Source organism: Scophthalmus maximus, chromosome 16 (assembly GCF_022379125.1).
Source record: "Scophthalmus maximus strain ysfricsl-2021 chromosome 16, ASM2237912v1, whole genome shotgun sequence".
Classification (NCBI taxonomy): Eukaryota; Metazoa; Chordata; class Actinopteri; order Pleuronectiformes; family Scophthalmidae; genus Scophthalmus; species Scophthalmus maximus.
The window spans coordinates 15,028,340-15,054,548 of NC_061530.1; the positions used below are offsets into that span (position 1 = coordinate 15,028,340).

General features: G+C 42.3%; 4 protein-coding genes across 4 annotated transcripts; 2 read left to right on the top strand and 2 right to left on the bottom strand.

Moving 5' to 3' along the window:
- Nucleotides 1–16: 16 nt before the first annotated feature.
- Nucleotides 17–12,693, bottom strand: ascc1 (activating signal cointegrator 1 complex subunit 1). Its single transcript, XM_035611905.2, has 10 exons — nucleotides 12,238–12,693; nucleotides 11,393–11,495; nucleotides 11,163–11,260; nucleotides 10,894–11,072; nucleotides 10,281–10,414; nucleotides 9,438–9,557; nucleotides 9,120–9,244; nucleotides 8,416–8,489; nucleotides 7,022–7,155; nucleotides 17–306 (listed from the first exon to the last, which is right to left on the bottom strand). Exons 1-9 carry the CDS (start codon nucleotides 12,350–12,352, stop codon nucleotides 7,039–7,041), a joined length of 1,065 nt encoding a protein of 354 aa, XP_035467798.1. The 5' UTR covers nucleotides 12,353–12,693; the 3' UTR covers nucleotides 17–306; nucleotides 7,022–7,038.
- Nucleotides 12,694–12,803: 110 nt separating this feature from the next.
- On the top strand, nucleotides 12,804–16,048 carry anapc16 (anaphase promoting complex subunit 16). Its single transcript, XM_035611909.2, has 4 exons — nucleotides 12,804–12,963; nucleotides 13,204–13,357; nucleotides 15,240–15,314; nucleotides 15,412–16,048. The coding sequence occupies exons 1-4, from the start codon at nucleotides 12,943–12,945 to the stop codon at nucleotides 15,519–15,521; spliced, it is 360 nt and encodes a 119-aa protein (XP_035467802.2). The 5' UTR covers nucleotides 12,804–12,942; the 3' UTR covers nucleotides 15,522–16,048.
- Nucleotides 16,049–17,517: 1,469 nt separating this feature from the next.
- Nucleotides 17,518–19,305, top strand: ddit4 (DNA-damage-inducible transcript 4). The gene is made up of 3 exons (XM_035611906.2): nucleotides 17,518–17,676; nucleotides 17,873–18,076; nucleotides 18,186–19,305. The coding sequence occupies exons 2-3, from the start codon at nucleotides 17,896–17,898 to the stop codon at nucleotides 18,683–18,685; spliced, it is 681 nt and encodes a 226-aa protein (XP_035467799.1). The 5' UTR covers nucleotides 17,518–17,676; nucleotides 17,873–17,895; the 3' UTR covers nucleotides 18,686–19,305.
- Nucleotides 19,306–19,885: 580 nt separating this feature from the next.
- dnajb12b (DnaJ heat shock protein family (Hsp40) member B12b) lies at nucleotides 19,886–25,944 on the bottom strand. Its single transcript, XM_035612831.2, has 9 exons — nucleotides 24,312–25,944; nucleotides 22,761–22,941; nucleotides 22,502–22,647; nucleotides 22,225–22,398; nucleotides 22,065–22,135; nucleotides 21,794–21,903; nucleotides 21,131–21,303; nucleotides 20,891–21,036; nucleotides 19,886–20,779 (listed from the first exon to the last, which is right to left on the bottom strand). The coding sequence occupies exons 1-8, from the start codon at nucleotides 24,442–24,444 to the stop codon at nucleotides 20,915–20,917; spliced, it is 1,110 nt and encodes a 369-aa protein (XP_035468724.1). The 5' UTR covers nucleotides 24,445–25,944; the 3' UTR covers nucleotides 19,886–20,779; nucleotides 20,891–20,914.
- Between the last annotated feature and the right edge of the window lie 265 nt (nucleotides 25,945–26,209).

Consider the following 26,209-nt stretch of genomic DNA (forward strand, 5'->3'; position numbering starts at 1 on the left):
AATTAATTGTGACGAGCCCGGGCTTCGATGCTTTACACTTTTATTTATTCGTGTCAGATTTGGGGGAAAAAATATATGTACCACCTCCTGCCAACATGAAGGAAAACACAACACAAAAAAATATATTTTTTTTCTCTCTTTCATTTCAACAAAGGAGTCAGCTAAAAATGCAAAGACAATTTGTTTTTAAGTCCATTCCTGTTCCTCACGTGATGTTTCCCACAGAGCTTAACTGTCAGCTGAGAGCTCCTTCATCAGTCAACATCAGTGAGAACCTTCTGCCCTGCTGCCACTTTCATCAGAGACCTGCAAAACATGATCATGGTCAATATTTGGATTTAAAAGCAGCGACTTGTGATACTTTCAATGAATCTGCTGTTTACAATAAACTGACATTGACACATTCTCAGACACTTTGTTTTGTCCGACCTTCCAAATCCACAAGATACTGAATTTTGCAATTATCTTAAACAAAATGAGTCAGACAATTGCAAACACATTTAAGAAGCTGCAACCAGGGTTAACTAATTAACTAATCGAATAGTCGACCACGCCTGTCGTCCGCAACCACTGACAAACAGAACAGAACAGAAAACCATATGAATGAAGGACAGACAATGTAAAATGTGAGATGATGTTATGTTTTCGGTCAAACTATTGAAACAAACAATACAAGCAAATTGACTAAGCAAAACTTTATCTATAATGTTAGCAGGTTAAGTGTATGTAATTTGATATATTTTACATTTGTTTTCCATACAAATTCAATACATTTCTACACCTGAATGTGTGAATATGTATGGATATGTACTTTCTGTATGAGAGGGTATATATTCTGTATAGAGGCAGACATTGAGATTTATTATTATTTATCTTATTTTATACTTTTAAAATAACTGTGCATGTTCCATCCTTTTATTGTTATTTGCCTGTACAAATTTAACTCTTACTTCTGAACTCTTTTCTTAATTATAAATTCATTTTCAACTCCCACTCACTCCTACCTACGTGTAAAGTTTAAATTTAATGAAAAAAAAGTTGGTCAAAAACGATATTAAAGGCGCTGCTGCCTTCCGCACATTCCTGGATAGAAGAACCATCAAGAGTCATTTTGAAAGTCGAGGAGAGAATAAAAACCACATCGGGACATATTTAGCAGGGTAATCTCGAGTGACTTACAGCTGTAAGTGGAGCCACTATAAATGCGTAGATTTAATTCAGTGGGATTCAAACTGGGTCACACAGCTATTAAAAGTGCAAAGATAGTTGAGAGAGAGAGAGAGAGAGTCTGACGGCGGGTTTCAAACGCCGGAGCTGCCGTCTTGCACTGCGGGCAGCGGAAGGGGGCGTGACGGAGTGCTGCACCTTTTTCAATTAAATGCACACAATAGGCAGGAGGTTGGCTGAACTCTTCACATGCTCAGTCTCATTATAGATGATTTATTTTTAAGGCCATGTTCCAAAGCTTATACCGACTACCTATAAGGGACAAATCCCCATCAGTTTCACTCTACATCCTACCAATGAGACGCGGCGTCAAGTTCTGCATGAAAGGATTTCACACTGGAGCAAAGCATCTGAACAGAAGTGAGGGGGAGGATTTGTTTATTAGGAATTCGTAGCTCCAAATATAGAGAGAGTTTACAGCAGTGCACCATCACTTTTGCATATTAAGCGTGTATCGATCGCAGTGCGGGAGACCATCAGTTTCCATGCAGAAAAGCTGATCAAAAGACAGACGGCCACAGTGGTGATGTCATCTTTTTTCTTCAAAAGTCGCGCTAATCGATAGTTACCCTCAGCTCTATGGAGCGTTATAGCGATCTCTAGCTCCCCATCCTGTTTTGGTTTCCCTCTTACTTCTTACTAATCTCATCCGTGTGGTTTCCAGATGCAACATCCAGAATCTACAGAGTCAGATAGTTGAGGAGACCAAAAACGAGGAATGAATATGAATGAATGCCAATGTTGATCCATAACTTATAGGTAACTGTTTACTGTTTGCCCACTGTTTACCACCACGTCAGTTAAAGGCGATATATTAAATATGTATTTGCACCGCTTGTTCTGTTGATTTAATGTCCCAACTGACAAAATGTATGTAAAATTTACAAATGAAATGAGAAGAACTCCTACCTTTACCGTCTTTATGGTGGCATTGCTATTAAAACTGCTTCTATGTCGCTGTTATAAAATCTTTTGAGCAATTTATCAAGTAAAAATTACAAACATTCACCGCCTCGAGCTTTTCAGGATCAAAGATCTGTTACTTCTCTATCTGTTGATTGTTTATGAGCCATGTTTCTGTCTGTTTTGTAAAAAATGTATTTGAAGGCAGCACTTTGGGTTCTCTGACATTGTTTAGTTCATTTGTCAGTATTTTCTGACATTTTATAGAATTAAGCAGTTATCGACAGAAAGTGACAGAGATTCATTGATGGTGAAAGTCTGTCCGATGGCCTATTTAAATTATTATTGTGCGAAGTGTACACAAAGCAAACAGCAGCAGCTCTGAATGACTACCTGCTGTTCAAACACAACTCAGCTCTGCGCCTCTCTCCTCCCGGCGTGACATGCCTCTGGCGATAAACAGACGTGGACAGCTGCAGGCAGCCTCCACGCTCAGCACTCTGCATGATAAAGAGCTGTTGCGGGGATCACCTGCCTCCTCGCTGGAGACACAGATTAGACATTTCAGAATCTCTAGCCCTGGCTGTCTATCAAGGCCGCTCGTTCCCATTAGTGACAGAGGGATCAGTGTGAAATTCAAATGGCGGCGGCAATCAAACGGGGAGTCACAGCCATACATAAGGGCACAATCAAATGAAGGCACGCTGTCATACTTCACGGCTAACGACATCCAATTTCAAAGATTCGCCGGCTTTGTCTGGCGGGATTATTTATAGGGCACCGTCTCGTGGATAGATGTGTTTGAGCAATTAAATAGATCCTTAAAACGAATTTCAGGATTTTAAGCTTGTTAAAATCATGACACCTAGAGAGGTGCCAAGCACAACGCAAGTGTCTTTGTTAAGCTGCTGTCAGACAAGTCCGGACATGTTCCTGAATTTTTAGAGGGGCTGTATGTGAGAACGCAAATATCCACAAATGTTGCTCGGGACGGTTTACAGAATGTTTCCTGCCAGGCCCCCAGAAAATGTCAGTGTGAGTCCATGTGAGAATACAGCAGGGAAATCTCAGGAAGATTCACAGTGAGGGAGTGGGCGCGCTTTAGACGATGTGCTCACATTGTTAAAATGAAGTCCCAGGAGTTTGTTCCTATTGGTTTAAGCGAGTATATTAAGGTACACATGGATACAATTGTTAGTAATTAAGTGCTTTGATGCCTGTCAAGCATCATCTTTTTTCCCCAGCAGATATGTTAATGCAAAGTCCTCCTGAATAAATGCTTGCTTTCTAATAACACTATGGAAAATTGCGCAGTGGGAGTTTGGAATATCGAAACCCAAACTTGTGCTAAAAAAAGTTAGATATCGATCAAGTTAGAGCAATTTCAAAACAGCCTTCGTATTAAAAAAAACAAAAAACAAATATGCAAATAGGAAAGAGGGCAAAACAATACTTGGTTGGAGATAACACAGAAACAGAAACATGGATTGGATTCTCATTATTGAATGTTCACTACTAGTGTTTAGTGTCATCTGCATCTATGTGACTTTTATACAGGAGAAAAAAGTAAACAAATTTTTTCCAGCTGGTTTTACATTGTAAAAGCTTGTTTTCAGTGGAAATGGTTCCCCAGCCTTCAAATCATACAGCCTGTTTGACTCATCAGTGCATGTGAACGAGCACATGCACATGTGCCTGCGAAGACGACCGAACTGTTTAGCATTTTAATTAAAACGTGGCCCCTTGTGTCTCCTCAGATCTTCAGAAATAGATACTGAAACCCACAAAGGAAAAAGGTCCTCGATAACACAAACAGATACAGAGTGAGAGGTCTTATTTATCAGGCTGATATGAAGTGACACGTGCCGTGGTCTCAAAAATCTCAAGGGGTCAGCCTGGAAGTCCCCACAGCGGGAGGCAGAGAGACGACTAATCAGGGTGAGAGATGTGACAGAACAAAGATGTACTGTGTGTCGGACAGTGCGTAAACAAGCACACAGACACAGACGTGGACGGCAACGCAATCGTATCAGAGAATAAATCAAATTCATTCGGCCTTGAAGAAATATTGGGAAATCAAACAAATGTATACAAGTGTTTTTAAAAGTATAATCATTTATAGAATGTGAATAAAATGTAAACTATCATCATCCCTTCCAAAATTTCCGAACAGTTGCTGGTTCTCAAATGTGAGAATTTGCTGCTTGGCTCTGTTTCGTGGCTTTGTAAACTAATTATCTTTGGGTTTGGTTTTGTTCAAACAAAAACGAATGATCCTCTTTATTTGGAAATTATGAACAGTATATACACACAATAAATCAACAGTCTAAAAATGCACTGTAATGTTTTGAGCTTGTTAATGTATTTGTCAACAACTGTAATTCCTCATGTGGAAAAACTATAATGGGATTCTGATGTATAATCACAAAATAAATGATAGTAGAGTTAAATATAATACTCTGAGAACGTTTACAACATTATTATAGCATGTTATAAAACAATTAGTAATTGTTGTATAGTGCCTATGCTAAAAGTTATGATTTTCTGATATTTTTCAGGCTAACAATTGATCAATTGATCAAAAACCCATTGCAGCCCTCGTCCAATATGTCCGCGATCCATCTAGCAAAGCACCAATATGGCAATTTTAACAAACATACAGTGCAAACATCTTGTATTAATATTAATCTCATGACAACATCTCGAGTGTGTGTGTGTCTGTGGATGGCGTATGTTCCTTCACGTGGGTTTTTCAGTGCGATCATTAGAGAGGACATCTGCCCAGTGCGTCCTTAATCATGTTCCTGCCAAAAGAAACAAGGATGCACACAGTCGCACTGAATTTCATTAACTTCCAGACCATCCTCTTTCTCTCTCTCCCTCCGTCTCACTGCGTCTCTGTGCTTATGACCAATAGTATTGGCGATTCCCAGAATCCTTGCGGTACCGGTTACCTGAGAGTGGCATTAAGCTGGATGTGTACGCCTGACCCACTAACAAGCGTGCTCTCAGGAGACAGGATGCGGATAATTAGGCCCCTTTTTTCTGGGTCTGAATAGATACATTTTACGGCCAGACAGAGCAACAGTCAATGCACGGACGTCTGGACTGGCTGGCTGTGGTCCAATGGCGAAATTTGCATGTCCCTGTCTTGATGGTGTCTGTTGACACGGCACAGAAGAAAGGGGGGGGGGGGGAGCATCACGCCACCGATGAAACAGGAGGGTGGACAGCGCGGGATGGCAGAGCTGACAGACAAAAAAGAGCCCTCAGTTTGCATCAGTGTAACTTTAGGCCACTCGCCAGCCCACTGTCCTGAATGCCAAGCAGGGAACATCGGCAGCCGAGGGGAGGGGGCTGAAAAAAAGCTGCGTCCGATGTCTGTATTCACTGACACACTGAACGAAGGGGACTGGGATCAAGGTTGTGGTTCGTGTGGGAAGGGCACCAATAAAGACGACTCGAAAGAAAAAGAGAAGAACAAAAAAACCCGGTAAAATCCTGGTATTATCAATCATGTCAGCGACGCATTAACGCATTCATGAGGCAGTGAGATGAAAAGCAATGGAAAGAACTTAAAGCTCCAGTGCGTGGATGAGAAGTGAATCAGCTGCAACTCCACCTGCATGATTCAACAGCTATGAAAGCTTCCTGGTTTGACACACGGTTTATTTTTGAAACGATTATGTTTTTCCTGTGAAACTTCAAACGCACTAAATCGCAAAGAGTTTAGATCACGCAATCTGTTTGTAAGAGGGTGGAAAAGGCCACCTCTCAACACATCACAATGCATTTTTGACGGCTAGAAAGGTGAACTTTCTTTTTGTGATGTTGATACTTGCCAGTTGACAAAAAATAGATGTTTTACACATGGGTGAAGAAGTGCTCAAATCCTTTACTTAGAAGTAGCAATACGAGCAAAATGTTGTTCAGCCTCTCTGTTTGGAGTTTGCCTTTCACATGTGAGGAACACAGCAGGAGATTGTCGCGTTCACAACAGAAAGGGAAATTTCCAGAACGTTCAGGCAATGGGGTGTCATTAGGGTAAAGCGCCCACTCGCCAGATTCTCCTGCTGTATTCTCACATGGAAATTTTTCTAAGGGGCCTTGACAGGAACATTTTTTGTAAAATGTCCGGAGCAACATTTGCGTTCTCACATGCAGCCGCTGTGGAAAAGTGTCCGAACTTCGGTGCATGTCTGGAAGCAGTTTACAGTTCTCCCTGTCCCTGTGACAGGGTTCCCTCGCAGAGCCCAAAAACATTTGGGTTAGGTTCATCAAAATGGCTCTGAATTGCCGGTAGGTGTGAATGTGTGCGTGACTGTTTGCTTCATGTCCTCCTCTGCTGCGCAACAAAGGAACAATCATTTTATTGGGATTTCCACGCAAAATTAAAATCAGTGCAAAAGTAAACCAACTCATTTATCAAAGTCGAGACTAAAGTTCGGTAAACAGTTTTCTTTTTGATGAAAATTCTTACTTTTTTATGTTTTATTTTGATTGTCTGTTCCCCAAAAAAAGAAAAAAATCATTCACTTTAATGTTGTTTGACGCCGATTCCCTGAGGAGAGCCATCTGTTTAGAGACTTAATAACAAAAACCCAGATTCAACTCCCTCAAACAGAATGTATTTGCATTGATGTTTCATCTTTTGAATGCACTTTAGTTGCAAATTTCATTCTGCACTCTGATCAATTAAATTTTTTCCTCCACAAACTGCTCCCAACGGACTTTATATAATAAAGTATTTGGTTCAGAAGATAACAGGTGTAGCAGGAATTCTTCAATTTAAAAAAGTCCTACGCTGCCACCTGCTGGACGTCACTGTTGAGAACGCTTCAGTGTTCACATGAGCTAGAAACTTAATTTTCTTCACAATTTAATTTCTTACCTCAAAATACGGTCAGCTCAGGAGAAGTTGATGCTCCCTGCAGAGGTGTAGTAGCCCGTACAGTCTGTGGAATATCTCTGGGACAGCAGGACAGTGTTCAGCTCAAACTCTCCAAAACGACAAGCACCGAATTTCTGTTTAAATAATGAAATAAAAAACGTTGACAATACAAATCTTCATCATCATTTCAGCTAATTCCAAACCATTTTACAAAAGCCAGCATTCTCTGGAGAAAAGAAGGTAAGGTAAAGAAGATAAAATGCAGTGTTTCCATGGTTGTGGGTGACACAGCTTTCTATCTGCTGTGTCGATTTGTCATGAAAAAACAACACAACGAAAGATTTTACAATCTGACTGACAAGTGTGACAAAACTCTCCCCTATCTGAAGTTTGGTACGCTCTAAACTGAATGAACTGAATGTGCTGTAACTTTAAAAAACTGAAAATCTGATATTCACACCGTGATTTTCCAGCTGTTCTTTGTTTTCCTTGTACAACCCAGAGCACACAATGAATGTTTCTCAGGACAGACTAAATCAACCCTAAACATTTCACTCTTCACTGTCAGGCAATAGATTTTTTTTTGTAAATTAATCTGAAATGAGCAGCTCTGACTGGAACTGGCCAGTAATGTAATGTAATGTAATATAATGTTTAATTCCTTGACACAATAACAGCCTTTTGTCAGTTGACATGTGCTTCCTATAATTAAGTCTAATCCCTGTCACACAGCAGAGATAACAAAGCACTGCTGCCTAACTCAGTAGAGTTTAGGGTAAAAGCAGACCGTCATACAACTGCACTTTATGCTCACAACAAACCAGAGTTAATCACTGCTTCCAAACTACTACAGACAGGAGGAGATAATCAATGAAATATAATTTCTGTTCAAAAATCAGGGACCTTTTTCGATATTCAATAAGAGAGAATCAGCTCCCAAATGAACCTGATTATCCTCTGTGCATGCGTCTGTGCTGCTCTACCCAAAGACCTATACCTCCGTGTTTAAAAACCTATAAACTGGCCCAGTGGGTCTCAGTACGCATAGAAACTGTCAACCATATTTGAAAAAACCTGAATACAGTATGTGGAATAGGCACACAGTGTTGCATCAGCTGCATGGTGCAATGTCGCTGCAGTAGTCAAGATAAAGCGACCAAGAGATCGTCCATTTTTATAAATTGAGTTAACTTTTCTTAATTTTCTCATAGTATAATTAGAACATAGTATAATATCTCTTTGTTACATCTCTAAGAATGAACCAAAATGATCAGATATACTGTGTTTGAATCATGTGTCATCTGGTAAGAACATTTGTCAGACAGCAAGTCCACATCTGGATGTTTGTTAATGTAGTAGATTGAAAGTGCAGGCAGGACTAAATCTCCTCTGACCTTCAATATGTTCCTGGCATCAAAAGCCTCTCTTTCGCTCACGGTTTGTCTTCCTGAGCCGCCCGACTCTTCACCTGGAAAAAAAAAAGACAAGCTCAACACAGGACAAACAAATTAAAACACAGATGTTATCGTCTGATCAAATAAACATGTTTACTTGCTGCCACTGTTAGTGTAGTTGTAGTACAATAATAAGGGGAGATCAAGGCCAGTTAGTTTGTGAAATTAGCTTTTGAAAAAAAAACATAGAATATTAATAGGTGGTGGCCACATGCTGGTAAACATGGTCAGCAGAGACACGGCCCCTCTCTCCGGTTGTGTTGTTGGTCACCTCAGCACAAATTTGAGAACTGGGGCTGGAATTGATCCATGGCCAGAATGAATGAAGCCATTGTCACGGTGCTTGGAAAAACACGCAGCTCGCTGCATGTAAACAGAACTGTGGGCCAAACACAAAACTCATAGCCTGATGCCACCTCTCTTCAGGAATTTGTTGTTGTAAGTGTTCCACATTGAGCTTTGCCGTCACTGCAGATCCAGTCGCAGCCGAAACACAATAAGGGGACATTGGCAAATAGGTTGAGGGCAGCAGTGCTCCAATGTGATCACAGCGAGTTGATAACTTTGTTTACACACAAGCTACGGGCACAGATGCTGTTTGTGCTCCTGCTGGTTAGGCCGTCATGTGTATGTAATGATTGTACCTGTGGAGTCCCGTCTGAACAGAGTGTTTATCACAGTGCCATGCAACTTCACTCTGTCCCACTCTCTGACCATCAGCCCCGCGGACACAAAGTGCTCCACCAGCCGCTCGGCAATCACCTGCAACCTAAAGTGTGGTAATGTGTTAAAAAAATACAAACCCACAACAACAGAAATAGAGATTCAAGCATGGGGGACGTTTCTTCTTTCCAATGTGAAACCAAAACTAACCAGATCCAATGTTACAATATAACAGAGGATGCATCTCAGTTCAGACTTTTTATTTATTTCTTCACAGGATTTGTCACTGATCCACTTACTTGTCAGATCTGTCTTTCGCGTTGACTTTGGCATACAACACATCCACCATGGCCGGGTCGTCGTTCATGTACTCGATACCCGTCACCTCCAACGGCAGCGGTTTTCCTTCTGCAATGTCTCTGGTAAAGACAATACAAAGCACACACACACAAACACACACACACACACACAAAGTTTACAGTTTAGAGTTGCCTCTACATTTTATACTGCAGCTGTCTGTAACATTGGATTCTACAGTGTATATGCAGCAGAGTAAGCTTGTGACAACAAACAATCTGACAATTGAGTTGAACCTTATCTAATCTCCACAAACAAATCCAATCTAATTACATCTAATCTTATTTAAATTCTCAAACGTACAATGAGAGAGTTTGTTCACTTTTTAAAGGATAAGGCTGGCAATAACCTTTATTTTTCTAATAGTCAGAAAATCCCAAGAATTGACAAAACCAACAACACAATAATCACATCTCAGTCAAAACTGAGGACTATAACTATTTTCAACTGCGGATTTGGAGCCCTAGTAAATATTTACAGTAGTAGGAAGGTGTACGTGGGATTGATTAAAAACTATCTACAGTGCCCATGTTCATGGTCATTAGGGAACATGCCAGCCAGACAATGGAGCTTTGTGGCAGAGATGAAAAAATTATATTATGACTTCAGCTGCACAGGCAATACTTGTTAGCAGAATCAATGCACTCTGGTTTTCGTGCATATCATAATTTTAAGCAGTTGAGTGTTGTTTCTTATCTTCTTTTACTCAAACAAAGACAAACATTTTTAATAACACAGTTAAAATCTGAGAATAATGTAATAATTTTGTCTGGCCCCTTCAGTACCTGATGAAGCTTTGACACTCTTGGAGGTGTTCACATGCTTTTCTCACTTCCATCTCATTTAACAGAGACATGGTGCCGATCGTCAGGTGAAGCTTTGCCGGGTTCTGAAAGATGCTTCCCTCGACTCCATGATCCTACACATCAAGTTACAACAAGTTATCACCAAACACATGGCCATCGCTGCCCCTCATTTTCACTATTTATATAAAAATTTCACACTATGCTACTCCAGAATCGAAATCTGTTTTTATAACAAAAAAATGAAATCAAACTATGATGGTTGTGAAAATATTCTTTAAGCCCCCGGTACATCTTAAAATTCTTGTGCCCCTTCCTTCCTGATGTCAGTGTGTGTGTGTGTGTGTGTGTGTGTGTGTGTGTGTGTGTGTGTGTGTGTGTGTGTGTGTGTGTGTGTGTATTTTTGTGTGTGTGTGTGTGTGTGTGTGTGTGTGTGTGTGTGTGTGTGTGTGTGTGTGTGTGTGTGTGTGTGTGTGTGTATGTTTGTGTTTGTGTGTGTGTGTGTGTGTGTGTGTGTGTGTGTTTGTGTGTGAGTGTGTTTGTATGCGTGTACACTGTTTATATCTTATATCTATACTGTATAATAATATCATACCTGTGAACACTGTTGCAACACCTCATCTTTGAATTTAAGGAATCCCTCTTGGATTTTGGGATCATTCAGGGGAAATGACAGGAAGTGCGTGAAAGGCTGTTTTCTCCGGAAACTGTCAACAAGGACCTCAACTCGTGTGACTGCAGACGAGACTGCAGCTTTGTGGGAGCCTGTGATAACTGTCAGAAGATGGAGGAAAGTTGGGAAAAAATCTTTTGTTTCAGAACGTGCTCCCACATCTGTTTTTTAATGGTTAGATTAATCCTCACCAATCTGTCCTTCCACTCCTTGTTTCGGGATGTTAATCGATGTCTTTGTGTCAGACTCTAGACGTCTGCGTGTCTCTCCCTTCTTTCCAATAATGTATCTGTGGAACAATGAAGAAAAGAAGGAAACACAGACTCTCATTATGCTGCTTAGAAACAAACACCCATATATGCTTTTGAAGTTGGGGAAGATACAGAACAATCACAACACATGCAATTTGTAGATGACTCACTTGTAAAGAACACTTGGGACATCAATGGCACAGCGGTATCCTTTATCAGTCTGATCAATGACGTGGGTATCACAGGTTTCGTCTGCTGCCAGTTCTTCACTCTCTGAACATGGAAAATTTACAAACATAAAAATATGTAATTGTTTTCTTCTCATTGTGGAAGAAAACATAGCAGTTCTGCAATAAGTCCTCCATCACAAAGGTTTAATTTATTAAAATCTATTAAAATCCACTAATAAGAGGCTTGTCCTATTTGTCTTGGGTAGTAATACAATTCGACATTAGTTTGGCACCAATTGGGGGGGGAAAAGATATTCTTTAAAATATTAAAATTCACATGAAATATGAGTTACTAAAAGATATACTAAAATCCAATCAAAACAGGTGTGTGACCTATTTGCCCAGTGTAGTGAGACTATCTGGTATGATTTGGAGTCAGTGGGTCACATGACATTGAAACTATTGAAAAAGAAAATATGTTTTACATTCATATTCATATAAACTTTGAGAAGAAATATAATCCAATAACAATAGGTGTGTCCTGTTTGTCAAGGATAGTTCAAATGGTCAAATGACATGGTGTGAAAGCAATGTGGCTCGGAGGTGTGTTGACAGGTGTTCCTATTATTGTGTCCATCCCATTCAAATCAATGAGGGTAGACTAAACATTAGACACACAGTTGTATCCACACAGCTCTTTACCACAGTTTAAACACATGGGCTACTGAATATAATAACTTTTATGAACCTAGTATTTATCACAGTGTTAGGTCACGTTAGCTTTAGCTTCTTGACTCAATCATCTGCTATCTTTGGTGTAGTTCTCGTTCTTAACACTGACAAACCTGATGGACCCACGTAGGAGAACTCCTCTTCTTCCTCGTAATGTTCTTCTTTAATTACATTCCTCCGGTATATTCTTCCATTTATGTTGATAAGAGATGGGCGTAAGACGTCCATGCTGTAAACTTGATAACGCTGAAGCTAAAGCTAAGCTAAGCTAACAACACGGGTAAGTGTTCGGGTAAGCTAGCTCGCCGGTGCTTTAGCTAGCTAGCTAAAGTTTCGAACGTAGCTGAAGTTAGCTTCCGATTCGAGTGCTAAAATGAAGTTATTAATCAAATATTTACGTTGTGTGAAACCAGCGTCCACATTTCTGAAACCAAAAAAAAAAACAGACAAGCCACATGCTATATTGTGTCTAATTATGATCAGTACGGTTTATCGTTTAACAACAATATCTAACTTCTATCTAATTTTACAACAACTAATGGATCAGTAAACAAAGCGACGAGACGGAGTCTTACTTCTTCGGCTTCGTAACGTCGATCAGTGATGACGCAGACAAGCCTGTTAGTAGATCTACAAATGAAAAGAAAACGACCACTAGATGAAAGATACGGCAGGCTTTACTTCCGCACTGTTGTAAAACCTGCGGTAAGAACACAATCGCTTCTGCCGCAAAACGCCATGTTTGTCGCAAACTAAGGGTTCGACTGCAACTACACAAACAAACAACAGAATCATCTGCGCGGATTAAAAGTCCTTATATGTTCACTTGGTTGTCGACGGTAAGGTCATATCGTCCGAAAGCAGCCCAGTCATGTCTGTGCTGTGTCTAATTAACTCTAATGGACGATGGTTGGTGACTTTTTGGTGTTAGCAAAAACAGTTAGCCTTCTTGCTAACCTTCGCAGCAGCTGCGGCAGCTGATTGTCCCATGAACCTGTTAGCATCATAGTTTGCAGGCTGGCTAAGTTTGGATTTCCTCTCTTTCTGAGTCTCTGGCATGTGTGTTGTTTGTTTTTTAGTTTTCTGAAACGATGGCAGCGTCTTCGACGTCCTCTTCTGCGGGAGGCGTGAGTGGCAGCTCGGTGACTGGCTCTGGTTTCAGTGCTTCTGAGCTCATCCCCCCGAGAAAGGTCCTGTACACATATCCCAAAGGTGCCGGTGAAATGATGGAAGGTAAGATGAACCACTCATCCCTTCGTTTAGCTCTCTCCCCCTCTCTCTCCTCTCAATGAGGCAGAGGGTGAGGGGGGGCAGAAGACAGTCCTTCAAGATTCACACTCAACATTTGACTCAAAAGGCCCAAAAAAATCGAGCTGCATTTTCTGTATAAAATGTAAAGACTTGCCTGTCTCTTGTTTTTAATGTCTTTACTTGATTGTGGAGAAACTTTGCTCTGTCACGTTGCCCCGTTATTGCTTTGGCAGCGAAATCCTTTTTGTCATACTGATTTACGCTTCATCCAATGACAAGTGTCAAACTCATCATTGCTCCCTGGATCACAAGGTTGATTTATAGACAAAGATGAATAAATCGTCTCGTGATTTTCACTCATGAAGCTCAACTGTTTTAGGTTTCCAAACTAACTCACAAACGTTTCACCATTGAGCTTGTGTAACTAAAGTACACGATCCAGCAATTACCTAACCGTGTGTACCCACTAATCTTGGCACAACTGGGTTTGCTATGCAGCTTTGCCAATGAAATGAACTCCAAACTCCCAGAGGACTCGGCCAAATGAATTAACCCTAGACAATTTGTGCCTCATGCAATTGCAATCTACGTTTTTTCCGGAGAGTTGCAAATCATGCACCGAAGGTTACATTCAAATCACCGAGCTAAGCGTCCGTCTATCTGACTGATGCGTACAAGCCAAAATAATTTATTGCAGCTGTGCAGGAGACTTCTAATAAATCAGCTGAGCCTCTTTTATTCCCCTGGGAATATGGGGAAATAAATTATGTGTTTCACAATAATGACCTTTTAACCTGTGTACTGAGTTGTTCAAGCCAGCAAAAAATTGTATGCAGATGCAGTGTTGGAAAGTAACTAATAATTTTGTGTGTTCATTTCATGCTACTTTCCACTTCTAATCAAGTACATTTGATTACTTTTGATTACCAGTGACTTAAAGGAGACATATTATGCTCATATTCAGGTTCATAATTTTAATTTGGGTTATTGCTTGAAAAGGTTTACATGCTCTAATACTCAGTAATATCACATCGGTTTCCTCATACTGTCCATTCCTGCAGCTCACTTTGTAGCCTCTGTCTGAAAGAGTTGGTTTTAGTTCCTGTCTCTTTAAGGCCCCCCTCCTGATAAAGCCCAGTCTGTTCTGATTGGCCAGCTGTCCCACTCTGTTGTGATTGGTCAACCACTTTCAGTCTGTATATATCATAGATATCTCCATTCTTCTCCCATTCATTGCCAAAACTTTGTGAAAACCAAAACTAGTAACAGTTGCAACTTGGGGAGACTTGGCTTGATGATCTTCATTATTGTGAAGTTGAATCAGTGGCACAACCAGGGACTAAAATAAAGCAACATCTCAAAGCTTGTTTCCATTTCCTTTAACAGAATCCCCATGAAGTAACGTTTATCTTGATCATGTGTCTATTTTCTGGTTAATCAGAAGCCAGTCGTTAGCCAGCAGCCAAGTGTACTGGCCCTTCCCTCTTGCTTCTTTCACTGGCTCTTCATTGCCACCCACACATAGGATTTGTTTATGGGAGCGAAAGGCCACCTGGCTCTTTACTCCTTCTTTGTTGCCTGTGTAGCTCAAACTGCACTAATTAACATGATTGGTTGGGCAGCGGAGCGCCGCGAGGTTAAAAACAACCAGCGATGGGATGAATTGGACTGCAGTGATGCTGAAGGTCTCGGCTGTTCCTCTTTGTCTTCATGCTTTTAGACTATTTTAAAAAACTCCTAATGGACCTTTTACATAAGGCTGGAATTACACAAGATTTAACCTGACGAAATTGATTTCATTTGTATCATGTCATTAAATTTTTTTTTTAAATTTTAACTTCTTCTTCTGTGTGTTTCTGTTTAGATGGCTCCGACAGATTTTTATGCGAGTCTGTATTCAGCTACCAAGTCGCCTCAACACTGAAACAGGTTAAACACGGTAAGCCAGTAACTGTATATGCAAAATTTGTTTATTTAGCAGAACCCGATAAAAAAACTAGTTCGCTGATTTAAGTAACTGTTTTGTGTTCTCCCAGATCAACAAGTGTCTCGAATGGAGAAACTCGCGAGCTTAGTCGAGGAGCTGGAAGCGGATGAGTGGCGGTACAAACCCATTGAACAGCTGTTGGGATTTACACCATCTTAAGTTAAGAGACACTGGTGCCTTTGGCTAATAAATCAGCCAAATATAAGGAGGAAGGAGATAATTCTATTTCCATTAATAAATTATTTTGCTTTTTGTATGGGTCTATTCTATATCTGATGTGTTAACTGTTAGATACTAAATGTGAGATTTACTATTGTATGAGCAAGGTGTACTTTTTTTTTTAGCAACTTATCCCCGTTATATTTGACCAACATACAAAAAGCTGCTTATCTTATATAATAATAACTAAACAAATCAAAGTTTTGTAATAGATTGTTAATACTTTTTGAGCTGGTTTAAGCTAAGTGCTGCCAGTCCAATCTTCTCTAAGCTTGAGACAAAAAAAAATCTTTGGAAACACAATGATTCCATTGAAGTGAAGCATTGTTTTTCCACCTGGCTGCACTGTAACTCATAAATCTGAAAACCTGGTGCCTGTTCAGTCCATCCTCCTTCTCTCTGTGGATCCTCAGCCCTCGGAGAAAACAAAGAAAAGCTTGTAAATAAAGTCAAAAACTTCCACATTTTGTCTGTTTGTGTTGTACAGTTTGTCCCAACCCTCTTCACTGAGTTAATTTCTGCTATCTTGTCGCTGCTATTTGTTGTTGTTTTTATGTTGTCTCAAACGTAGCTGTTGCTGAAAATCTAATTGATGTGATTGTCCCCGTGTCATGTCTCCCCTGTGAGTCCAGGGAGGAAACGTACAGATTTCGGGTGTTTAGCTCAGTGGGCGAGTGTTTTCAAACAAATGAGGGAGTGGGAACGTACAGAATGTACTGTTCAGTGTAAATGCCTGGAGACATTACTAGACACCTCGAGCTGCAGCTTGAATTTCCTTCTGAACAACAGATCATCTTGCAAAACACTTTCTAGGAACTTACTTGACGAGTGCGTTTTCCATGAACGGCAGAAGCCTGAAACCTTAGTCACTTTCCATATAAAACAAAAGGAACAAACTTTTTTTGCTTTTTTTCCTCAGCAAAACTTTGTGACGATGAATTCATAACATCCTCCTCAGGACATACTGTGCTTCCACTGCACGTGTTCACGTCTTTCAGTTCCTCCCTTACATGAAGTACAGGCCGTCCCACTCACGTGGAGAGACGCAGCACATATCTGGCTGCTTTCCAAAAACTTTTCCTTGAGCAAACATTACAGTATGTCGGGTACAGAAAGGCCGGATAGAATCTCAACACTAGTTTGTGCTTTGCTTTTTCAGGTTTCATGCTATTTGCTTGTGTTTTTTACCATTAGTCATGACAATGTGTTTGTATTTCTTTTTTCATGCAGTGCCTTTTTAAAATCAGAACATATTTGAAAAAACAGGAACAAATAATACGATAGATGCTAATGATGATATTTTACCAGCTTCTCTGCTGGTGCATTGTCATTGTTGTGCATGTTTTTTTGTTTTTGTATTTTTATAAACAATATTTTGTTTTAGTATAAATGCAAAATGAGGTGCCACTTATCTTTATGCATATATATATATCAAAATGTAATGACTATCTTATCATGTACCCAGTGTTGTACTATGCAGCTGATTGTGTGTTGTTTGCACCTCTGTGTGGCAGCCGAGAAAAAACTGATGTAATGCTTCTGCAAAACAAGTGACGTAATGTGCACTGCAACACTGAAGGGGCCGAGCCTTGCCTGCATGGACTCCCATCCAGCGCTGTCAATAGTCCGGCTGCACGTACAGTATGCCAGCAGCGGAGGTGTCTATCAATGCTGATGGTGAGATCTTATAAACAAAGAAGAAAATACAGTTCCGCTATATGATCCCTGCATGTCCAGGCAAGTCCCTGTACATTTCCACAACACCGGGCCCTGGCTGCTATTCATCAACCCCCATTCCTCCCCCCTCCTCCTGTTTGTCCTTCTTCTCTGCTGGCATGTAACCAGGCAGGATACAGGTCAGATGGCGTGCCTCTCTTTTTGATTGGCCGGCCGCAGAGGCGGGGGGGCGCGGCCTCGCAGCCCCTATATATCCATTGTTGCAGGACGGAGCGCAGAAGTCGGGCAGCTGGTGCGAAGCGGACGAGACGCGGCGAGCAGAAGTTGGTCGACACTTGTTTTTCACAGACAATAACCATTGAAACCACCGCCGTGACGCTGACGACGGACCTGCACAGCAACGTTTATTAAATAACCGGTAAGTACCATATTACTAATGTTATTTTGTATAGATTATTAGGCAATTTTGAACAGTTGCTGGCTGCCTCCAAACAAAGATGCTGTTGCTCCAAACTTGCCCCCACAGCAAGCTTTACTTCAAATGTGTGTTACTCGTTGACTGTACCCACTGTCCTATATTCTAAGTTTGTTGTTCCGCGTTTCCCCACGAACAGCTGACCACAGAAAAGGGACAAACATGCCTGCGCTCTGTGCACCCACTGAAACCAGCGGCTCACCCCCATCCCCAGTGGAGGGCAGCCCCAGGAGGCTGTCCTGGGGCAAACTGGTGCAGAGGCTGACCGACTTCAGCTCACCTGCCAACAGCAGCCTTGAGCTGGGGTACAACAATGGCAGCAGGGGTGATCTCTCAGACTCAGGTGAGAACAATGGTGGCAAAACACATCTAGCATGTCATCTTTGTAATAAGTGACGTATTTGATTCTCCCCTTGGTTCCCGGCTCTAACCCAGTGCTGTCTCCTCAACAGGGTCCGACATCTCCGGTGACCTGTCTCCCTCCAAAGAGGAGCTGTTCTACGACCCAATGGAGGAGACGATCCTGAAAGACGTGGTGGACGTCATCGCGAGAAGCCTGCGAGAAGCCAAGGACTCGGACTGTGCCCTGCGGTGCGGCAAGCTGCTCATCCCCGAGAAGCTCCTGGAGCACATCGGACAGGAGCTCCTCCACCTGGCGGCCAGCGAGCCCTGCGGTCTGAGGGGGGCGCTCATTGACCTGTGTGTGGAGCAAGGGGCCGTCTGTGAGAGCATGGCCCAGCTCTCTGTGGACCCCTACCTCGTCCCCACCTTCCAGCTGACCCTGGTGTTGAGGCTGGAGTCTGGTGGGCTGTGGCCCAAAATCCAAGGACTTTTCAGCACAAAGTCTCCATCCACTCCGGTGGTGAGGCAAGCTCTCAAACTCAGCACCGGATTCCGCGTGATAAAAAAGAAGCTGTATTGTTCCGAAGAACTGTTCATTGAGGAATGTTGAGAAATGCAAAAAAAAAAAGAAAAAAGCCCAGTAAATCTCACAGAAGGGCCTCATAATTACTATGACTGTATGTGTTGATGCCTTCTCTGCAAGGTGTCAGGATGTTGCCTGTTGTTTCTACTGTAAGGTAGTTGAAGTTTATGGTACCGGGAGCAGGTGCTGCTCCTCATCGACATTTCAGATTTGTTATTACAACGTGTCACCGTCATGCTATATATGGTAAACGGCATTTTCTTTATTTGCAAGTGTTAAAGAACGTACCTCAGTTTCTATTGAAACCACACGATGGCAGCTAGCTACATGGTTATATTCATTGAAGACCATTGTGTTTTGTTTTTCCCTTTTTTTCCCCTTTCTTCCCCAAGGCAGTTAACTGAAATGTACTCAAAGTGACGCAGTGTACAATAAGCAAACATTTAGGGACCTTGGTGACTGAAGCACAGGCCGACCAGTGCTTGCCTCTATGTGTAAGCCGTGGCTAATAATTCAAATGTAACTTGATCCTGTATCTGTGTGGACCTTGTCCTGCTTTCAACTTTATTTATTTGATATTCAAATGCTCATAACATTGCACTGAGTTTTGTATTTACATGATCGCAAATAAATTATTTTTATAACAATTCTCTCCTTTTTTTGGGTCATCTTTTCTCATGAACCTTGTCAGATCTAAATGATCTGTTTGCAGTTTTATACTATATTTAAACTTTAAATTTCAAAAATTCTGCTATGTTAAGTCGCTTCCCGTATGAAACCATACTAACACAAAGACATGGTGAGGAATAAAGTTCAGCTATATCGTCATATGGATCAGCTGACAGGCACATGAAACGGCCATATCATGCACAACAATGACGGAAAGTGTGGAAATCAAAGACACCAAAAAGGGCAACCACTGCCAAAAACAGCTGAGTACAAAGCAATTTGCTGCAAGTCACTGCCGGGGCACATGCCGCACGTCGACCCACAGCGCGAACGTGCACACAGCCATGTTTTCCAGTTCCCAGTCGCAGTCAGCCAGCCAGCTGGCAGAGCTTTTCATGTGCCGAATGTGCTGACTGTGCTTTTGTTTCCACATTCCGCGCCTTGTTCCGCTCAGAGAAATGAGTCGCGTCCGACACGTTTCAAGCATCCACGTTTATTTTCATCCAGGGAGTAAAAACATGGTGGAAAACTTTTGCAAGATCCTGCATTGGTTCTGTCTGTTTTTCTTCATTTTTATTATACAACAAAGAATAAATAGCATAAGAAGGGTGACAAAGACTGCTTTTCCCCCCAACAGATAAGACATTACTCTCCAACGCTACAACCAGTCAAAGCCCCACTTTGTGGGTAGGCACGTCTCTCGTTCTTTTGGCATGTTTTATGAAGAGCCATCAAGCTACGTTATATAATGCTATCCTTAAAACAAGAAAAGGAGGCGAAGTGTAAAGGGACATTTCCTAATCGTTACCTCACGCACACACACACGCACACACACACACACACACAGACACACACATGCACAATTCTCCGTGTTCGTACATTTGACAAACCTTAGACACAAGTGTATATTCATCGGAGGTTTCACATTATTCCTGCATAGTTTCACAATGTGCATTTGAAGTCAAAAAAAGCAAATCCTCCCTCAGACTCCTCTCCTGATTTGGCTGCATGAAATAAAGAGGAAGCATTCGCTGTGGTATCTAATCAACTGCTACATGAACCACATCCTGTGTGACAGTACTTACTGTACCCTCACCACGCTCTGGCCTCATAATGCACTCTTTAAAAAAACCAAAAAGAACATAATGTGACCTGTGCCAGTTCCATGGCTTCCAGTCAGAACTGAGAACCCAGATCTTGTCAGATGAGATTGGGGGGGGGGGGGGGGGGGGGGTGCAAGCTATTTCAAGTGGCTTTTCCATTTCATAGCAGTATATTAATATTGTATTTAAACTTTACATAATGAAATTCATAGTTTCAACCTGTGTGTGTTCAGTTTGATGCAGACTGGTGCTGGTTTGTTTGTGTTGCTTGTTGAGTCGTCTTCATTCTCCGGATTGTTAAAGCTCATGTTATTTACAGTCAGCAGTCTTGTGTGTTGATTCTGGAAACCTGGAGGACAACAAGAAAAAACAACAACAAGAAAACAATGAATGAATGAAACAAATCATGCAGGGAGCCACTACAAAATGTGTTTGGAAGGAAAAGTATTATTCTGGAGACCTGCTTTTGATTATGAAAGCAGCCTCAACCATGTAGTGAAGCTGTGATCTCAGACAGCTTGGCGCAGCTCGGTGTGCGAGCCCTCTGTGCTCTTTGGTACAGATCAGTGTCTCCAAAATAGCGAGCTCTGTATAACATGCCTTCCTCTGTAGGAGAGAACAGAAACAATCCATGAAACACATATGAGGGGGGTCAAATAAGAATCAGAATAGGTTTTTTGATCGTTTTCCCAGAGCATACTTTGTTGTTTCTCCTTCCAGCAATTGTTGCGGAGGTTGGAAATATAATCCTCCTCCACCGTCCGCTCCAAATTCTTCCGATTCAGTCCCGTGAACTCTTTGGAGAAATGCTCCCCCACATAATATGGCACCTTCAGGCTCTCAGTCAGCCTCTTCTGAGTGTAACCTGCCGACCTGCATGAAGATAAGACAAAGTGTGGCCGACGTTCAATACGACAAGGATGACAGATCTGGCACCGTCCGCCTCTGTTGACGCGACTCAGGGCTGATAACGGACCGCATACGGGCCAGAATAATAGAAAGAGGCCAGGCACATGAGGCCGGCAAACACAGAAGACTGGCTGTGGTTACGTGGAACAAACTGAAGCAACATCAAATCAGACACAAAGAAATTGAAGAGTCACAATTTATCTGTCTGAGGTTGCAAGATAACTTCAAGCACTATGAAAGCGAATCTGTTTTGGGGGCTGTTAATCTATAAACCATTTCAAACAGTCGCCATTCTTTGATTTCAATTAACAATCATGGAACAAGCCAGGGTTTTGGATTGTGCAGAATATTCAGGTAACGTGAAGATAATCTTTTGTCTAACTCTCTTGCAAGTTGTGTTGTTTAACGTCCCTCTTTTTTTCGGAGAGGCTCACGGAGCAGGGCTCACACTCACGGCCTGAAGCTGAGGCTGTAGGGGGGGCTGTTGACCATGATCTGACTGAGAGCCGACACGATGACCAGGATGAGGATGGGCATGACCTGCACGAAGAGAGCAAGGCCACCCTGCAAAGGAAACATGACAGACGTCTGGTCCAAGCCTCTTTTATGTATGCAACTCAAAAGGTAAAAATGACAGATCGTTTTATGTCCCCCTCTGGTGGTTTAACAGTAACACTACATTATTATGTATCTAGACGGGGCTCAGACAATTACATCACACTCACTTCTCGCTGTCGCTCCCTTCTCTCTCGCCTTGGCTGACGCATCCGCCCATTGCTGTACACGTTGGCATTACCTAGATTCATTAAGCACACGTAGCACTTAATATGCAGATCATAACCGCTACTGTATACCCTGGCATGAAAACCCAAAGTGGTGACTGACTTGACGGGTAGCCTCCTCCGAAGAACATATTGAAGAGGTCCTCAGGGGAAATATCGGGCTCGAAGTTCCCGTCGCCAGCGCCGTGACTCGAAGGATGTCTCCTCTCTTCTTCACACTGGTCGTACTGCTGTCTTTTGTTCGCGTTACTCAGGACGGCATACGCATTCCCGATAGCTTCCAGGAAAAGGAAATATTAAAAGTCAAATAATGTTTGAGCTTCACAAAGCAAAATCGAGTTTGGTATGCCTCTAATCAGGCGTTGAACCGCAGTTTGTACCTTTGAATGCCTCTGTAGCACCCGGAGCGTGGTTCTTGTCTGGATGGAATTTCAAAGCAAGTTTCCTGTACGATCTTTTGAGTTCGTCCTCGGGCGCGTCCTTCTGGACGCCGAGAATCTCGTAGAAGTCTTTGCATTGTTTCACCCTGTGTAGAAAACACAGGAGTTCTACACGTCAGGTTCCATATGAAGGTCGGACATAACCCCGCAGAGTGACCATTTCTTTCCAACACCAGATTCACATGAGTATCAGCCTCACCTCCTCACAGCATCGAGCTGATCCGCCGTGTAGGATTTCGAGGTGTCCGAGGGCTTTTCTCCAGGAGTCGTATCTTCACCGGTGGTCTGCCGCTGTCGAGGCCCCGAGCTCCCACTGAACTCGGAGTGGCTGCTGCCTCGTCTGGGTGTGAATCCATTCTTTGCAATGAGGTTCAGCAGAACTAGAACCAAGACACACACAAAAAACGCTGCTGTGAGCATTAGAAGATACTCAGGCATCCAACACAAGTGCATATAGAGGGAGGAGCGATTGAGAGATAATTTCTCCCCTAATCGTGGTCAGATTAACAAGGCAGGTCCAGCAACACTTAGAGAGTAAATATCATGAAATATTCATATCAGAGAAGACAATGTGGCAGCCTTGGGAATCTAGTACTGAGATTGTGTTTTCAGCCCTGTGTGTTTCCGTGTCTGATTTATTTGCGTTTGATAAACTGCCTCAATATACTGAATGATTAACACTTGTGAAAATATTTTAGCAGACTTTTTACAATCAGCTCGAATATTGGTCATATAACCCTCAGAACAGAAACATTACAATAATTCAATTTTTGCATATCTATAGTCTTATTTAATACTACAATTAATGCTTAATTTCATTTCTGAGTCACGCAGTGAGACGTAAGACGTGTCCTCATGTTGCTTGTTTTGTCTGAAACACAATCCAATACAAAACCCAGAAAACTACGCTAATTGAATTGAACTGACTACATTGTCATTGTAGATAAGTACATACAACGAAATTAAAATGCTACTCTTTGGTAACTTACTAACTAACTAACTAACTAACACTAACACTAGTGATTATCGGACTATCAAAATGGTTGAGACTACCAAGGTTTCAATCAAACAATTATATCACAATATTTACAGTATAGTGCATATTAATGTGACACACATACTGTACAATGTACAGCCAGAGTCAAAGAGAACTATCACAGCGCCGACACACAGAGACACAACAACCATTCACTCCTAGGGTCAACGTAGAGTCTCCAATTCACCTTAACACCACCAGTCTGTGCGTCTTTAGCCTGTGGGCCCGGAGCAAACTGGGATTCGAACCAGGAACCTTCTTGCTGTGAGACATCAGTGCCAACCACTGCAGGGTTGTGTGTGTGTGTGTGTGTGTGTGTGTGTGTGTGGCCCTTGTATAAAACAATGAACACAGTGATAACACTGTCGACTGTTTTCTCTGTTACATAACTAAACCTATAAAGTCAGTCAACGGCGTCGTGGGTTGGTTTACATGGTGTCCAGGCTATTTCATGAGCAAAGCTACAACTGCTACCACCGGGGCAGTTTTCAATTTGTCTTTGAAACCATATTCCCACATACAGTAGCTGGTTTGTGCACCAAGAGACTAAAGCTGCGGTGCTCCATCACAGGCCCCGGCTGCCGTGCCGCTGCAGCGCTCATCCGGGATGCAGGTGATGCTGCAGGTGATGATGCTGCAGCATCGCCGACCTCCCCGTGCTGAAGCCGCGTCAACCCTTCTTTTTTGGACTCCAGCACGGCCATTTTGACTCACCCTGCGCCTTCTCTGTCGGGAAGAGCCTCTGCGCCTTCTCCAGGAACCTCTGCGCCTTCTCCGGCTGGTCGCTGGTCAGCGCCGCAGTTGCGATATCGATGCAGCGCTCCGCTTCGTCCCTGTTTACCTCCATTGCAGCAGCAGCAGCAGCAGCAGCAGCAGCAGCTAACTGGACCAGAAGTAAATACAGGCGCCGGCTGATGCCGTCATGTGGATGCTGCAAATGATGTCAGCCGGTGGCATGAATTCATCAGCTGTGAGGCCTTTTCTGCTGCTGGTGTCTGGATGGAGATTCTTTGGGGAAGTGGGTTAGCCGCGTTTGCAACGACATGAGAAGAGTGGCGGCTGCCTGTGCTGCCTCATTTCTCCACTAGGTGGAGACAGACCATCAAAATGTGGGTCTTGCAGCTTAAAACCACCCACTGGTGCTGGTCCCCTTCTGTGTCAGGCCCCTTGAAGTAGATCTGTAAACTGCCTCCCCAGCCCAATAGCACCTCAGTTCATTGGTTATAACACAAAAGCCCCCTGGCAGCAGACATGTAATGGGCCCCCACCTCTTCTACATAGGAGCAAAACCCCAGAGGGAAAGAGACACTGAGTTGTTTTGCACCTTTTTGTGGTGGTTTTGTGTCCCTTTATGCTTGTTCTGTGCACCGTCGTGTCTGTTCTCTGTCTTTTTGCAGTTGTTTTGTGTCTCCTTGTAGCCTTTCTTGCTGTTTAATCTCATTTATGCGTCTTTTGTGCCCAGCTAATCCCAGTAATCCATCAATGAATCTTCTTTGTTACATCATTTGAAATGAAGAGTGCAAACCCTTTATGTGCAGCCTAAAAGGGTGGACATGATTCTTTTCTTAAAAGTTTTACTTTATTGCCTCTAATGTTCAATTTCTGTTGTAAAGAAGTGAATAAAACCCTTGTAACAAAAACACATTTAAAAGTAATGTTTCTTAAAATGTTAATGCAGTTTGAAGTTTTGATTTCATTAATTTAATAAGTAGAGAGAGAGAGAGATTAAACAGTAATTGTGGCAAAGTGTTCAAAAGTGTCAGTAATCACAGATATCACAGCTTTTTGTTGCCAAAGAGTCTTTCTATTCTTGTTGGGAAGTTTCCCCCCACTCTCCCTGCAGATCACTTCAAGTTCTGAGAAGTTTTTAGGCTGTCTTGACGCGCCACATGTTCTGTTTACCAAACCGTGATCTCAGATTGTCTGTGATTTTCAGGTCAGGAGACTGTGGGGGGCCGTTCCGAAACTTGAGCTTGTGTTTCTTTTGGTTGTTCACGGTGGCTTTTGACTTCTAGAAGCCCGTATCACCTTCACTCTCTTGACTGTTAGTCATCTGCATCCAGTACTGTGTCACTGGTTGTGACAACTATCCCAAAGCATAACATTTCCACACCACAAGGCTTAACAGTTAGCAATAATAATCATAACAACAGTTATGATTATGATTACCTACATTAACATTTGAAAATAGGCAAATCTCACACTGTAAGCTCAACTTCACAAATCCAAAAAGTTAATTCGGGCAAACTGTTTTATTTAACTGTATATAATAAATATACCTATCTATCATAATTCCCAGGGCTTTTCTTTCGGGGTGCATGGGTGAGGATGACGTGCCACGGCACGCAGCTCTGTGTTTCCCCTGTGGGCGGTGGGGCAGAGGTCGAAGCTAATGTATAACTCTTCTTCTTTTTTCTCCTCTGTAGCTTCGTTTCAAATCCACGCGTGGAAATGGAAATGTTGTGTGCGGTCAGTTCGATACGTGTCTAGACAGCAGAGCTCCGGCAGCTGCGCTCACGAGGAGGTAAATATACATCTGGCAGGCGAGTGAGAAAAAAAGAAGGTGAACAGCAGATAAAGAGGCGGCCAATCAGAGGCCGAGCTCGCGGCGA

What these genes read in the sequence shown, in the direction of transcription:
- ascc1 (XM_035611905.2), bottom strand. Translation starts at nt 12,352, where the DNA reads ATGGACGTCTTACGCCCATCTCTTATCAACATAAATGGAAGAATATAC. An exon ending in CTCCTACGTGGGTCCATCAG is followed by an intron (nt 11,496 to 12,237) that starts GTTTGTCAGTGT and finishes TTCCATGTTCAG; the next exon opens with AGAGTGAAGAACTGGCAGCA. An exon ending in GTTCAGACGGGACTCCACAG is followed by an intron (nt 8,490 to 9,119) that starts GTACAATCATTA and finishes TTTTTTTTCCAG; the next exon opens with GTGAAGAGTCGGGCGGCTCA.
- anapc16 (XM_035611909.2), top strand. Translation starts at nt 12,943, where the DNA reads ATGTTCACTTGGTTGTCGACG. An exon ending in TGCCGGTGAAATGATGGAAG is followed by an intron (nt 13,358 to 15,239) that starts GTAAGATGAACC and finishes GTTTCTGTTTAG; the next exon opens with ATGGCTCCGACAGATTTTTA. An exon ending in ACTGAAACAGGTTAAACACG is followed by an intron (nt 15,315 to 15,411) that starts GTAAGCCAGTAA and finishes GTGTTCTCCCAG; the next exon opens with ATCAACAAGTGTCTCGAATG.
- ddit4 (XM_035611906.2), top strand. Translation starts at nt 17,896, where the DNA reads ATGCCTGCGCTCTGTGCACCCACTGAAACCAGCGGCTCACCCCCATCC. An exon ending in GGGTGATCTCTCAGACTCAG is followed by an intron (nt 18,077 to 18,185) that starts GTGAGAACAATG and finishes TCTCCTCAACAG; the next exon opens with GGTCCGACATCTCCGGTGAC.
- dnajb12b (XM_035612831.2), bottom strand. Translation starts at nt 24,444, where the DNA reads ATGGAGGTAAACAGGGACGAAGCGGAGCGCTGCATCGATATCGCAACT. An exon ending in CCCGACAGAGAAGGCGCAGG is followed by an intron (nt 22,942 to 24,311) that starts GTGAGTCAAAAT and finishes TCTTGGTTCTAG; the next exon opens with TTCTGCTGAACCTCATTGCA. An exon ending in CTGGAAGGAGAAACAACAAA is followed by an intron (nt 21,037 to 21,130) that starts GTATGCTCTGGG and finishes TCTCTCCTACAG; the next exon opens with AGGAAGGCATGTTATACAGA.